At 35.3% G+C, this 16,520-nt stretch overlaps 1 protein-coding gene across 2 annotated transcripts in view; it reads right to left on the bottom strand.

Annotated features, from left to right (window-relative positions):
- Positions 1–16,520, bottom strand: part of COL11A1 (collagen type XI alpha 1 chain) — a 237,181-nt gene that overhangs the window by 115,781 nt on the left and 104,880 nt on the right. For both annotated transcript variants that reach the window (XM_006162840.3, XM_006162841.3), the window contains exons 29-35: positions 12,069–12,122; positions 10,541–10,648; positions 6,361–6,414; positions 1,959–2,012; positions 1,786–1,830; positions 1,579–1,632; positions 1,419–1,463 (exon numbers count right to left, since the gene is read on the bottom strand). In XM_006162840.3, coding sequence (XP_006162902.1) covers positions 1,419–1,463; positions 1,579–1,632; positions 1,786–1,830; positions 1,959–2,012; positions 6,361–6,414; positions 10,541–10,648; positions 12,069–12,122 — 414 coding nt within the window. The remainder of the gene's footprint in view (positions 1–1,418; positions 1,464–1,578; positions 1,633–1,785; positions 1,831–1,958; positions 2,013–6,360; positions 6,415–10,540; positions 10,649–12,068; positions 12,123–16,520) is intronic.

The raw sequence follows: 16,520 nt of genomic DNA, 5'->3' as shown, positions 1-16,520 counted from the left end.
GGAAATATGTTCTCCCTATGTAGATATCGAAAACATGTAAATGTATAATGCACATAGCTCTTTCTAGGTTACTAAAAACACAACACAAAGCAAACTTTTTTACTGTGATTCTCAAAATATACTTTCCTCATTCTCAGTGTTTCTACAATCACAAGTAATCATGCTGCTGGATTACATTAGTGTGTTGCAAATTAAATGCAATGTTATTAAAAGTATACTCATTTGTAAAGAAATGTTGTTGATCATAAAATTTTAACAGTCATAAAATATGTCAGGAGAGTATAGTTGGTGCTTTAAAGGCAAAAGTGATAGTCGTGCTGTAATTCGGTAAATTGTTCTACTCCATTTAATGACAGCCATTTTAATTAATTCAACAGTATCTTCTCATTAAAATTACTTTAACCATAAGATATTCCAAATGTATGTATTATTTATAAACTCAAAATGTACAGGATGAATGGACTTAATTTGAAAATAGTTCGTCAAGAGTGAGAAACATTTAGTGGAAAGTTTAATTAAATATGAGCCAAAGCTTTAAAGCAATTCTAATTGTTTATTCCTGTGTCTTATTTACTCACATTTTTGTCACAATAGAAACTTAAGTTTACTCATGGATCCTACTCAAAAAAAAAGAAAACAAATTACTCATTCTTAGTTTTAAGTTACGCATCACAGGATGTTTCTGTTGGCTTTTTGTAAAATATCTACTATAAATTTCAGTAAATATGAGAATACATTACTATGACTACATAATACTGAAAATTATTAGAATACTCTGAAATGATATCTTGAAAGTAATACAGATTTTAATATTAAAATTTCTGCAAGAGGATGGCTTTCAAAAATTCTGGCTACGAAATTGGTGTATCTTGCCAAAAAAGTCAAACAAAAGGAATGCTTGCTCATCTGTATTTGGCTTTATTTTATATCAATTGCAAATCAATTTACTAAATCGTTTTTGTATTTACTGGAATAGATGTTTTATCTTGAGTTGAATGTATATCGATTGCGGCTTAATGGCTACTGGTAGCTTGCATTTACCAGCACAAAGCTGCAGCCAGCTCCATAGACTAAATGATTGTCAATATGGAAAGTGAGAGAGTGGTGTGTGGGCATAGGTGTATTAAGCATATTTAAAAATAAAAAATGTATTTTGGCTTGACTTTAAGAGTGATATCATAGGCCAATTACACACATCATTTCTCTCATTTCTGTAACAACATGCATAGCACATAAGCAATTAAGTTTTTTATATTGGCATAGGGAAGAAAAATAAATAAGGATTTTGTAACTGAGACCAGATTCTGTGGATGAATGTGTACGTGTATTTGCAGACACATGTACCTTTCTCCCATTAACATGAATACCTGCAAAGATATTAATTTATCTGTTATGTTATGTGGCTCTGTTATACGTACTCTTTCACCTGGAGGGCCAGGAGGGCCATCACCGCCTGAAGTGCCCTGACAACAAAAAAGGAAAAGAAGAGAAACATCAGTTTAGATCTGCTCCCGCAGCACCCATGCTTTGGAAGAGGCGCTAACAGCAAAACCCAAAGAGAACAAATGTTGACAATACCTTTGGCCCGGGTTTCCCAGTGGGTCCTCTGGCACCTCGTGAACCTCGAGGACCCTGCATGTGAGAGCAGATGAAACTTACCTCATGCCAAACAAACTCAAAGGCACAGAATAAACTTCTATTTTGAAAAAAAAAAAAAAAAAAAAAAACTTGAAGAACTAAATCCAAAGCGCAATTGTACATGGTTATTTATATCAAGGTACCCACCGTTGGACCACGTTGACCCCGGGGGCCTGGTTTGCCAGCTACACCCTGCCAAAGAAGTTGGGACAGTTTGAGTTGTAGTATAAGTAGTAATTATGGGTCTGGTGCTGAGAGACGGAGACTCATGTAAGAACATCTAATTTGACAGTTCAGCAGAAAGGACTGATATATCATACCCGGGCGCCTTTCTCTCCATTGGCACCTGGAAACCCAGGAAATCCAGTAGAACCCTAAAATGATAAAAAATAATAAACAACGTAGATAGAAATTCACATTTCCGCATGTAAATTATAATTCTTTTAGAGCACAGTGATTCTGAAACAGCTAGTGTTCTTTAAATCAAAATGTCATTTTAAGATCACATACACGTCTACGCATGTATTTGAAAATGAACTTACAATGACATCTGAAATCCTGGAAGCAGTGAAAGCATGAATTAATAAAATATATTTTAGTTTTTAGATTTAAAAGTAAAACAATCAAATATTATCATATACACTATTATAAAATAGAGGTTAAAACATTTTATGTCAAATATATTTTAATTTGTAATTCTACATATTTGCTTCGACTCTAAGATAATCCTAGTTTTACAAATATGAATAAATATTAAAACAGGAGTTTTATAAGATGTTTTGACTGAATTAATATTATTGTACTCATATACTTATCACCATTTAGAGAATATTTTTATTTTTAGAACTGGAATATGTAAACTAAAAATGTTCCTCAAGCTTTTCTATCTAGCATTTGCAGTGAGCTCTAGTGGGAGTCTACGGCAGGCAGTCAAGTATTAAAATCCTGTTCTCATAACTTTGAAATTCAGGATTTATGTTCGTCACAGATTAGCTAAGTAAGCTTGAACATTTCTTATCCTCTTCAAGTAATGCTTTTTCCTTCTGTAACAGGACGGCAACATACATCTTATAGGTACCTTGCAATTTGTGGCATATTGAAATAAAGAACTGCAAAGTATAAAACAATCATGGTCGATAATAAATAATGATCATTTTAAAATATAACAGGCACATGAAAGCATTATTTCATTTAGTCTACTAATGAACACATTTTAAAAATGGACTATAATATAATATAGTATTCAATGACCAAATCCCCCCATTTTAATCTTAGGCATTTGGCCAGATTGTTACCTACACAGACATTTCTGTGATCAGGACTGTGACTGGTTTTCCTTTTCTTATGAGATAGAAAAACATGGATTTAAGTCCTTGCTCCTCTACTTGGAAGTATATGACCCTGAAAGGGATATGGGAGAGGCTTCCCAACATTTTTTTCTATATAGATGATTGTATGGACTAAATGCAATCATGTGTAAAATATCTTGCAGGACGTAGTAGACATTTACATACTTCCTCATACACTGCAGGAAATACAGCAAAACCTTCTTTGACTTGAATACATTTCTTGCTTTATAAAACCCACTCATTTGCATTGAACTACCCCCAAAAAATGTTTCTTTAAATGATAAATGGCTCCTTTCTGTCAGAATAATCTGGAGTAGATGCTAAAAATAGGGAAAGTCAAGTCACATTCCAGAACTACTAAAACTGAAAAGTACTTTCTGTTGATTGAGCCCAGGAGTATGCATTGTTAACAGGCTCTCCAGGTAACGTGTACTATTAACTTTGAGAAGTCCTGGAAGTTGTATTCCTAGGCAGGTACAGTTAGAGCAGACAAGGGTCAAGTGTTAACCTACACGCAGGCAGTAACTGTTCAGACCTATTACCGTTTCAAAGGTAGCAAATATTACAAATATAGCAGGCAAGAGATGCAATAAATTGATATTTTCTCCACAAATTCTACTACAGCTGGACAGAAAAACTGGGTGTAATGCCCCATGGCAGCTGGTGGCCAAAATAATAAGCCAGAGACTACTCGGCTCATAATGGCCCATTTTTCTAACTCATTTCACAATATATTATGATTCATGCCTATAGAGCTAACTTGTGATCAACCTGAGGATAATTGTTAGAATATGTAGTATTCACATATTGAAGGAGAAAAAAAATCACAAATTATGCTTTCTCAAGGGCTTATAAAAGCTATTATCTTTAGAGAATCAAATTAAGTTACATCTGGTAGAGAATTATTACTATTTTAATATCTTAGAAATTAGACAAGTTTATGGAAATAAATTATTTTATCAAATTTTGTCTGGGAAGAACTATTCATTTTTATCTTGATTAGAATATATTCTAATCATATACTACTCATATTTACATGAGGGATCTTAAAAAATTCCTGAAAAATGTGATGAAAAAAGTATGGATAGGTTTCAAAATTTTTCATGTACCAAAATAAACTATTTTAATTTCCATTTTTCCACATTTCTTTGAAATACCCTGGTTGATATTCCATTTAAACATATTATTCTTATGCACTGACTTTTTTTTATAAATGTATTTTCTTGCACAGGTTTCTGCTCTAAGAATCTGATGGATAATACATAAAAATGTTCAATTTACCAATTAAACAGTTTGTAATATGTGGTAATTTTCTTTTCTTTTCCCATACAAAGAATTATCAAAATATACGATTTCTGTGAAAAGGCACTATCTGTTTTTATATGGAAAAAGCAAATAAATAAAAGGCTAGAAAGTTAAAGACTAATGTGAGATTGACTCAGCCAGGAAGTGTGAGCCTCTCAAAATGATTTTAAATGTTGTTTCAAATATGCTTATCTTACCTCAAATGGATTTTACATTTTCAAACAGCTATTATTTATAGTACATTCATGGTTCACCCTTTGAATACTCACTATAATATTACTACTAAGACACTGGATGAAATATAATGTCTAATTACAGTCCCTGAACTCTTTTAAGAGATTAGCAGATGAACTTCACTTCTAGGACAATAAAGATTTAAATCCACTCAAAACTCATTGGTTTCCACATAGAAAAAAAAATGTAAAGGTACGTTTGATCTTTGATGTGCTTGTCACTTTTTATTTTAGAATGAGAAACCTAAAAACTTTTTGATATATATAACAAGCTTTTTTATATAATCAAGATATGCACTACCTGCTGTACCTACTATGCCTGAACAGGTCAAACTGGAATAGAAAGTTCATAGATGAGAAATAGATGGATAGATAGATATAGATATAGGAATAGATAGATGATAGAGTCTCATCTTCATATTATTAAAAGAATGACTTAACTACTCTAATATTAGTAATCAACATTTATATATTCATTTAACCACCTTAATAAAGTAGTCAAAGTATCAAGAGAACCTGAACAGTTCTAGGATTAGAAGAAAATGTAAAATACCAAGGTAAATATGCATTTTAAAACCATTTCTTTTGTACTTAAAATATGTACATTTGAAATGACCAAAAATAGGATTTTGAATAACACAGTGGGTTGAAAAGTGACCTCTAAAAATATATATATCCATGTCCAAGTCTTTCTCAGTTGTGATTAAACTAAGGATCTTGACATAAGATAGTTCTGGATGACCCAGGTGGTAAAGAAATCCTATACAAGTGCTCTTATAAAAGACAGACGAGGGACCAGCAGTTAGCGTAATGGCTATGTCACTGGACTCCCACGTAGTCGACCGCGGTTCGCGTCCCGGACTCGGTGGCTTGAAACTCACGCCGGGCGCGTGTGCGTGCGTGCCCAAGATCCCCAGAGGAGAATGAAGGAGAAGGGATTGCGGCGTGACCATCCCCCCTGGGGGGTGATTTCTTGCTTTCTGTCTCTGTCTCTCTCTGTCTGTCTGGTGAGCGCACGCGCCCTATAGCAAAAACCTCTCCAAAAAAATAAATAAATAAAATTTAAAAATTAAAAAATAAAGACAGACGAGGATAAGAAACAGACACAGAAAAAAAGAAAAAAATTAAAAAGGGCCATATGAAGAGGGAATAGAGAATGGAGTTTCTATTCACAAGTCAAGAAATGCCTGGGTCTAGAAACAGCTGGAAGAGGCAAGACCACATTCTTCCCTGAGCATTTGGAGGGAAAGCGCATAACCCTGATCACACTTGGACTTCAGACTTCTGGTTCTGAAAGTGTGAGAGTAAATTTCCATTGTTTTATGTCACCAAATTTGTGGAGATGGGTTACAACAGCCTTGAGAAACAAATACTCATAGAAATGAAGGTAAATAGAGACAGTGAAAGATGTATTAGAATTCACTCTTACAAATATCAAGTGGCAGTTCAAACTCTTAGGGTAGTAAAAATTAAATCGAAAGTGGTTATCCATCACATCATCTATTTATAACTTCTAGGTATGCAGTGCTCTTCTTTTATAACTTCTAAGTATACTGGTATTTCCCCCAGAATAATCCTCATTCCAATTACAAGGAAGTTCCAACTATGCCTTCCTCTTACAATCCCAGCTCCTAAAATTCTCCAATCCATAATCACCCATGCCCTCCGGGATTCCTGCACTCCAGATGCCCACACCTCATGATTCCCTCATATGAGCTGATATTTGAAGTATTCATCATCTCTATGTTACAAACTGCAAGGTGATCAGAGGTGATTCATTTTAAGTGTTGTTACAAAATGTTGTCACACTATAAAAATCAAGCTGATTATTTTACCTTTGGACCTTGTCTTCCTGGATACCCTGGTAAGCCTGGAACTCCAAGTTTTCCCTAAAATTAAAAAAAAAAAAAGATAACAAAAATAAACATTCTCAATTGAATTAGGATTAAATGATGATTTCAATAATGTTTCCCGATATTAGAACCACATATCTGCACACTTATAATGAAGACTTGCAAGTTTCGCCATGATTTATTTTCATTATATTTGTTCACTTAGTAAGAAAAGAAAATTGTTGCTTTGGACATATAACACTGCCTAACTTAATCTCTGTTGTGTAAGTGAGAATGTCTTCTTTGGGGACACAGAATGCTGAGCTAAAGAAAGAGAACTCTATACCTCTTCGTGATCTCTAAAGAAAGACTAAAAAAGTCTCCTAAACTTTTTCAACATGAATACCTTTTTAAGTTGGTAAATGTAACTGGAACTACATTTAGATCTTATCACTCCAACCACAGTAAACCTTTTTACACAGTCTAAACAAAAAGCGAGTGATTGATTACAATTTAACTTATTCTGAGTAAGTGAAGTTTAAATAACTATAATAAGAAATTCTGAACTAAATTAAAGCAAAATTTCTTCTTTTATCTAGACATCTAGGTTAAAAAGTATACTAGTGCTAAGAGCTATAGCTAATAATGATTTTTGTGTGTGTGGAGTATTAATTCTTCCTGTTGAAATAGTTCTACTTGAATTTGTGACTGTTTTGCACCCATGCAATGAAGTTACTTCTAAACCTGGAAGTGCTAAGAAAAATGATAAATTATAATGAAGTTCCACAATGCATAACAAAAACTAAGAAGCTTAAAAAGTTACATTAGGGACCAGCAGTTGGCATAATGGCTATGTTGCTGGATTCCCACGTAGTCGACCGTAGTTTGAGTCTCGGACCCAGTGGCTTAAACTCACACCGGTCGCATGTGCATGTGTGCCCAAGATCCCAAGAGGAGAAAGGAGGAGAAGGGATTGTGGCATGGTCATCACCCCAGGGGTGATTTCTCGCTTTCTGTCTCTCTGTCTTTCTGGCGAGCACACATGCCCTATGGCAAAAATCTCTCCCCGCCCCCACCCAAAAAAATTACATTAAAAAATAGCACCTTGAGGGACTAGCAGTTAGCGTAATGGCTATGTCGCTGAACTCCCATGTAGTCGATCACGGTTCCAGTCCAGGACCTGGTGGCTTGAATTCATGCCAGGTGCATATGCGAGCGCACGTGCCCTATAGCAAAAAAAAAGCACCTTGAAATTTCTTTCTGATTAGTAAGAAAATACAGATAGAGAGATAAATTAATTAAAATCAATTAATTGAATACAGGGCTTATGGAATTTTACCGTGCATCATTTTCTTTACTACATTATCTATAAATGCATACTCTATGCATACATTATTAATAAGTATGAAATATCATAAAGTATTATCTCCAATGTACTTAAAAAAATTAGAATAGAAACAAACCCGTGTTCAAATTAGTATATGCAGCGTCAAAAGATGAGCAGAACTTTAGGAACAAAAATACTTTACTAGATAAAGCAAAGCAAGGAATTAAGAACATAGTTTATGACCTTGTTATTATAAATTAAACTAAAGAGGTGTCTGAGTCATAATCAACACCGCATAGATAAGTAGTCTTTAGACAGAAAATATGCAAACGAATTCTAAGAAGCATACTTATAATGATGTCCCCTCGGATGTACTAAGGTATCATAGCTTATTTTATGCTGTGGATTTCAAGGTTAATGAAATTCTCGAATTATGATCACCAAGTTATTTGTGCTCTATGTTTATTACTACATTAGAATGTATACGCATTCATTTTAGGGTTGTTTCTAAATAAATCCAAATGGAACCTACCTTAATGTGGTGATACACCACTTCAATAAAGGAACAAATAGGAAAACGTTTATAAAAAAATTTAAAAAGGAATTGCGAAATATTTGAACTCCTAATGTCTCAGAATATTTTGTGGGACCATTTACGCATAAAAGAGCAGGACTAGAAAAACAAGAAAGTCCCAGAATAGCCTTAAAGGACTGACAACTGACAACTTTAAGTGGAAGTGTCTGCAGGCTTTGAGCCTGATTTTCTCCGAAACTTTTCTTTCTGCTTCCTAAACACGATGACACTATTCTCCAGTTTATAAACAGCAGCTTTTTTCACAGTATGAAACTGTATAAGTTTCAAAGTGTGAAATCACAGAATGGTCATATCAAATGACTTATAAGAGAAAATGTTTTTAAAACAATTTGTCTATTCATAATCTCTACATAATACCTATATAATGTGTTTTCCCTTTGGGATAGTGTGGTAGAGAAGGGGGAAATTAAAATTTTCATAAATAACATAGGATTTCCTTTTTGATAGAATAATACTATGCTCACTGTAGAAAAGGCAGGTGTATATGTGTGTGTGTATAAATGTGTGTGTGTGTGTGTGTATATATATATGAAATCTTTTGAATTATACCACCAAGGGATAATTACTAGGTATGTTTTGCATCAATGTACAACATAATGAGATAATATTTGCTATAGACATGTCTACTGTTACTTTTTAAATTTAACGTCACAGTATAATATAAAATGTTTATTGTATCATGAGTAGTATTTGAAGGCATAATTTTTTTTTTTTTTTGAGACTAGATCTCACTATGTCTCAATCCTCTTGCTTAGGCCAGTGGGACCATAAGCACATGCCACCATGCCCTGCTCTTATTTGCCTGTTTGTTTATTGTTTCATTCATGACAGAAAGCATACATGCACATATGAGAGAAAGAGGGAGAAAGAAAGATAAGCGCACTCAGCCAAGTTCCGTCATACTGCCATTCCTGTTCCCACCGCTGGTCAGGTCCAAGGCATGCATTCCTGTGCTCAGCATGTTACAGTGTCCAGGACTGGGGATCTGAAACCAGGCGGCCCACATGGCCCCCAGTACTGCAGTTCAGCAAGTCACCAACTGTACAGCTGAGGCCGGACTCCAGCTCTCTCTCCTTTTTTTTTTTGTTTGTTTGTTTTTTAGATATAGAGTCTAGCTATGTTGTCCAGACCAGTTTTAAGCAAAAGAGCCTGCTGCCTTAATCTCTCAAATTACTAGAATTACAGATACATGTCACCACTATAAAGGCATAGTTTTACTGTTGCCTATATTACATTTAAATGTAAATGTAAGGACAGCTAGCTGGTGCAGTGTTAACTCAACACTGTGATACTGGACACACATGAGAAGGTCCCTGGTTCATGTCCCTATACACCTAGGGTTGGCTGAAGCTGGAGGCAGTTTGCAGCATGAACATATTATTGGAAGTTTCTGACTCTCTCTCTTTCTGAAGAAAGAAAGAAAGAAACTTTAAGAAAATGTAAATATAATGGTTACAAATAATTTTTACATAATATATGTTGCCACTGTGTCTCAAACCAATGAGATTTAGTATTGTCTGGGGACGCTTTTAAACATAGCAATGGCTGTATTAAATTATCTTCACATTGGGCCCAAATATCATTATTTTATAAAACATTTATCCTGTAAATATACATAATTAAGTGGAAAATATAGGAAATGTACATTTTGGTAAAAAGGCAGAGATTATTCTCTTTGGTTCAGACCATAAGTATATTATTCTTCATTGATTTTTCCATCCTTTGACCACACCCAAATTCTCAACATGTCCTATGGAAGGCCTTTAAGAGTGCCAGCTGATTCTGCATGGCCAAAGTCAGAGAGTGGGCTAAAAATTAAGGATAGGCAAAAAAAAAAAAAAAAAGATAAATATATCCATCTCATGTGATATTTCATAGAAATTTACTAGAATCCTCTAACTTTCTTATATCGGCATTTAGAAGCATTTAAAAATCACAATAAAGCATCATCTGCAAGACTTGTGTTTTGGTTCTTCATTTTAGGTTTTTGACATAGGGTGCACGTGCTCACCAAAGAGAGATAGAGAGAGAGGGAAAATGAATAATCACTTCCCCCTCACAGAGAAGAACAGCCACTCCATAATTTCTTCTCCTCCATTCTCCTTTTAGGATTTGGGACATGTACAAACACTTGTCCAGTGTGGTTTTTAAGCTACTAGGTCGGGGAATTGAACTGTAGTCGGCCATGTGAGAGATCAGAGACTTAACCACCATGCCACCTGCCAGCCCCAAGACTTGTAAATTCAAAGTAATTTACTAACCTTCTCTCCTGCCTGACCAGAAGGACCTGGGTCTCCAGTTGGACCTGCTCGACCTTTGGGGCCTTCAGGACCATCTTCTCCTCTTGGGCCTATTTGACCAACTTCTCCCTGAAACACAGAATAGCAACATTCTTATAACTTAAAACATATTTAGGGATAGATGGGCAGAGATCATAGTATATCAGAAAGTCAGATTCTTCAACTCTGTTTGTTGTGCTTGTTTTGTTTATAGCAAAGAGTCTCGAAAGTGTTTGACTTCCTCATACTTTCTATTACTGAATAAACTGAATGTAGCCTGATGTTTGAAAACCTACAGCAGCCTAATGCTACCCTATATGAAATTAAATTGGTTTTGGTAGATCTAGATTGCATAAAGAAAGAGAAAAGAGAAAGTGAGAGAGAGAGAAATTATTAGCAATATTGGAAATCACTATGTGGAACATAAGAAAAATATCTCCATTTTAGAATTGCTTTTTATCTTTAAGATATTAGGAACTGGATGAGAGAAGTTATTGCCCCTCGCTCCCAATTTGGAGGCAGGCTACATGTGAATTTTAGAGAAACAGGTATTCTATGGACATTTTTGCTCAGCTGTATTTGATGCTATTGTATTGCTTATAAAATAATAATCCCAATAATTTAATTTCTTTTAGGTGATTCATATTTTTATGTATTCTAGCACTTGTTACCAGAAGTAAATACTGTTCTTATACACAAAAGGTCAAGATCATCACACAACGAAAATCTATGAAAGTTGCAGACATCCAGCTTCAGGTAGCATTGCTCACTAGATATAAGCAAATTTTAGGAAAAAAAAATCTTACATAATTACTTCTTTTAAGTAATTAGATCACATTGTTTTATAGTTGCATTTATACACAAGAGTGTGTGTGTGACTCCATGTGTCCCACGGGCACATAGAAACAGAACATCTAAAAGACAATTAATAGTATACTACCTCCACAAAAATTACAGTACCCAATTTTCATAAAAACCTAAATGAGCAACGTGTCATGTAGTACAAACAATTTATCCTGAGCTTGCTACATTTAATGGTAAGAAAGCAATATATGTATGGGGTCTTCAAAATGTTCACAGAGGGACCAGCAGATGGTTAATGGTTACATTGCTGGACTCTCACCTAATTCACTGCGGTTTGAGTCTCCATCCAGTGGCTTAAAACTCATGCCGTGTGCATGTGCATGTCTGTCCAAGATCCCGAGAAGAGAATCACCCTCTGAGGGGTGATTTTTTGCTTTCTGTCTCTCTTTCTCTGTCTGTCCAGCATATGTATGCACTCTAGCAATCATCTCTCTCTCAATAAATCAATTATAAATAATAAATAAATTTTAAAAATTAAAAAAATAAAAGTTCACACAAAGTACATATTATGAAAAATCTATGCCTGGAGGGTCACTATTTTTGGCACCAAAATAAACTCAGACTTTAATTCCATTTTCTCATAAACTTGTAAGTCAACTTGTCTATCTAATGTTATGTTCTAGGGGAAAATTTTCTTTTTACTTACTCTGTCACCTTTAAGACCCATGTCACCTTTGAATCCTGGAAAACCATCTTCACCCTAAAATATATAAGAAAGAAAACAAGAGTTTAAGTCAGTCATTTGGAAAAATTTTAAATAGGCTATGTAAATTAATGAGTGCTAATAATTTACTGAAAGTTGTTTTTGAGAAATATGAATCTTGGTCATGAAACCACCTCCTCCTTATCCCAACTCTGGTCAGGTATCCTGAACCTTACCATCAATCCTCTCATTCTTCCACAATTATTGGCTACAAAGTAGAACATTTTCCAAAAATGTGTTCATTAAATTGTTTCTATCTTTTGGGGAGAAATAACCAATCCCTTATAATTACATGTATCTTGTGCGACTGTTTATATATTTAAACTTTGAAATACAAGAGCTTTAGCCTATCAAATAAACTGATTTTAACCTTAACTGACTAATTTTCATCTATGCTATTATCTATTTTTTCTTCATGTGCTTTTTAGACAAATACCTTCTATTTAAGTTTCCCTCTATCTTGAAACCTCATCTTGGGTGAAATTAATTATTTACAAATGAAATTCCTGAGATCCTTTACGTGTAGAGATTGCTCACTGTGGCAGCGCTTGCACAGAGCAGTGATGCTGAACACTGGCTACCAAACATTTCTTACGTGCTTTCTGAAATGTAGAATTTAAGGAAGTTTCTTGAACATTACTAACTCTTAATTTCAAGAAAAGTAAATCTCTAAATAACCCTTTTATTTTTTAATTTTTTAGAGGTTTTTGCTATAGGGCACGTGTGCTCACCAGACAGAGAGAGACAGAGACAGAAAGCGAGAAATCACCCCCCAGGGGGGATGGCTACGCGACAATCCCTTCTCCATTCTCCTCTCGGGCTCCTGGCAACGCACACACAGGTGTCCGGCGTGAGTTTTAAGCCACCAGGTCTGGGACGCAAACTGCGGTCGACCACGTGGGAGTCCAGCAACATAGCCATTATGCTAAATGCTGGTCCCAAGAACCATTATTTTTTAAATAAGTAAATTGAGCAATTATTCTGTTCAAAGTACTGTGGAGCATTTTATGACTTTTCTTTTACAAATAAAAACTGGGCGTGTGTGCGTGCGTGCCCAAGATCCCGAGAGGAGAATGGAGGAAAAGGGATTGCGGTGTGACCATCCCCCTGGGGGGTGATTTCTTGGTTTCTGTCTCTCTCTCTCTGTCTGTCTGGCGAGCACACATGCCCTATAGCGAAAACCTCTCAAAAAAATGAAAAAAAAAAAAAAAAAACTGAATTACTTGTAATTTCACTGGTAACACACCTGCAAATCCTGTCCCTTCTCTGTCTATCTGGTGATACTTTATCAGCACTCAGATCATGGTTCTGCATGAAGTTGTCCATGTCCTCAATCTTTTCCTCCTAAATTGACTTTCCAGCCTGTGCGCCTCCCCCAAACATTTCTGTTGCACGAACGTGCCGTCGTGGACTTAGCAGACTGCAGGCTGCTTTCCTCCTATAGGCCAGAAGGCAGGACTCAATCTTTGAGTGTCTATTGACTACCACAATTTTGACCTCCAATAACCATCATGCCCTATAAATGGTTACTAAATGCTGCAGTATAAGATTGCCAGGTAAATTAGTGTAGAACATACCAACTACCAGATAATAATGAATATGTAAGACCTAAACCAGGAAAATGTGACCCAAACTGATATCTTTCCTAACTTAACATATTTCGACAGTTCTATCATTTATTTTCAAGACAAAAAGCATGATGTTTTCAACATCAGGTACAATGGAATGGTCTTAAGAGGAGCATTCTATCTGTAATTAATGCAATTGGGCAATAGCAGAAGCTTAAGAGCTGAAAATGACCACTTAACTTCCTATCGACTATTGTCTCATTACCTTCTCCTTAGAGAGGAAGGCAATTACACAGTTGCCAAGTTTAGTTTAAAGAATACTGAACTCTATGTCTAAAAATCACTAACAGTTGTTTTAGAGTGTTTCAGGCGGAGATTCATTTATTTATTTTTTAAATGAGAACTTAGTGGATGAAATGCTATTTCTGTCATGTCTTTTTTTCAACGTAATCACAATAATTGAACTAAATAACCCAAATTAGGTATATCCTTATAAGAAATGTCATTTTCTAACAAGGGTTATATCAAGATACTCTAATTTTCAGTTCTAAAATGATTAGATCTCAAGTAATTTTAAAAGAAAAAAAAGAAAAACAATTTCAGAAAGTTTATAAAATAGGAATTAACCCATCCCGCTTGGTTTTTACTGGGCTGTGGTGCTCAAGGTTTAATAGATAAATCTGAATCTTAAAAAATGCCTAATTTTAATCACAATTAGGGTGCAAAATTGTTTCACCTTATGTTAATAACTAACATTATTATTTACACATGTCAACAAAAAATTAACTTCCTTTCTTATGGAATTAATGATCAATTTTCTTGAATTTCTGAGTACAAAGACAGAATAAATGATATAGATTAAGGATGATCGGAGCCCAGTCACAGAGGTGCAGGCAGTGGGCACTGCTGCGTGACAGTGCAGCGATATGGGAAGCTGTGATTTCAGTTCCAGAAGGCAACCTGAACAGCTGGGTGCACCTGTGAGCACTCCTGTAGAACGGGTTGGCTGAAAAGGTTAAGAGGGGGATCAGGGTGTAATAAAACCTTGTCACGGGTCCCTATCTCTCTCTTTCTTTGTCTTTCCCTCTGGGTCACTCACTGAAGAAGTAAATAAACCTGAAAATGTTATTAAGACTTAATGATCCTTCATAGAATTTGCAAAAAGGAGGAGTCTTACTATTACAAAATTGTCCATTATCAATTATACAGAATTTGTCTAAATCTAGAGATATAATTTAGTATAGGTTAAGGGTCCCTTTTTCAAAATGTTTCTGATTTGGGATTTTTTTGTTTGTTTGTTTCCAGATTTTTGGGGATCTGGGAATATTTGCATATACGTAATTAAATTATTTGGGCATAAGACCCAATTTTAAAATGGAATTAATTTATGTTACTTATATAACATATACAAATCATCTGAAGGTAATTATAAGATTTTTTTGTATTAACAGTGTTGAATGGAACTTAAACTATGAAGTCAGGTGTGGAGTTTTTCTTCTTTTAATTAATTATTTAATTAATTAATTTCCTTCACATTAAGAGAAAGTGAGAGAGACACCCTGTCCAGACAGAATTACAGAGTGTCCTCAGCCAGCACACAGAGGGAGACCTTCAGATGCAAATCTGGGACTTCATCACAAGGCCTCAGCGTTGTGGGACATTGTGTCACCACTGTCACCACTGCATCATGGCAGCTGGCACAGTTATGAAATTTTCTACTGTGGCCTCATTTCAGTTCTCAAATAGTGTTGAGCTTTGGAGTATTTTGTACTTTTGGATGAGGGATGCCTATACAGTATATTGAACAGAACAAAACTTACAGCTAAAAAATTACCTATAGTTTTTTGTTTTTGTTTATTTTTGAATGATAGCTTCATCTTACACACTTAAAGTGAGGCTCAGACTTAAAGTGAGGATCAGAGAAAGTAATCTCTCAGCTTACATGCCTAGATAGTATGAGAACTTAGACTTTTGATTCCCAATTTAAAATGCTAGTTATTTTCCTCCATACAGATTCTGAGATTCTGCAATGCATAGCAACCATTAATCTCGAGATGTTTCCCTACTTTTTTTTTAATGACCACCAATGATTTTTTTATATATATATAGTGTGTGTGTGTGTGTGTGTGTGTGTGTGCACTCTCACCAGAAAGAGAAAAAGGGGGATGGCCGTGCAGCAATCCCTTCTCCTCCAGTTTCCTCTTGAGGTTTTGGGCATGCTTGCACATGTGCCAGGTGTATTTTTCAAGACACTAAATATGCAACTCAAACTGCATAGTCAACCATGTGAGATCCAGTCATTTAACCACCACATCATGGACCAGTCCCAATACATGTTTTTGTTTTTGTTGTTGTATTTGTTTCTGTTGTTCCATTTGGGTTTTTCTTCTCATACTTCTCATCATCCCTAATTTTACTTATCTGTCACTTCAAAACTATCCCTTCTTCTAAAAAGTTCACATCACCAAAACAACTAACACTTTCCTTTTAAACTATTCCTGTCCCCTAAAAATCATTGGTGTTCATTGGGACTAGCAGTTGGCATAATGGCTATGTCGCTGGATTCCTATGTAGCCGACTGCATTTAAGTCCTGGACCCGGTGGCTTAAACTTACGCCAGGCATATGTGCGTGTGTGCCCAAGATCCCGAGAGGAGAATGGAGGAGAAGGGATTGCGGCGTGGTCATCCTTTCTGGGGGGTGAGTTCTTGCTTTCTGTCTCTGTGTCTCTCCCTATCTTTCTGGCAAGTGCACACACCCTATAGCAAAAACCTCTTCAAAAAAAAAAAAATCATTGGTGGTCATTAATTCAGCAGAAAAGACTGATT

Source organism: Tupaia chinensis, unplaced genomic scaffold (assembly GCF_000334495.1).
Source record: "Tupaia chinensis unplaced genomic scaffold, TupChi_1.0 Scaffold140874_1, whole genome shotgun sequence".
NCBI lineage: Eukaryota > Metazoa > Chordata > Mammalia > Scandentia > Tupaiidae > Tupaia > Tupaia belangeri.
The sequence above is the reverse complement of the archived record's forward strand: the minus strand, read 5'-3'. Positions and strand labels throughout refer to the sequence as shown.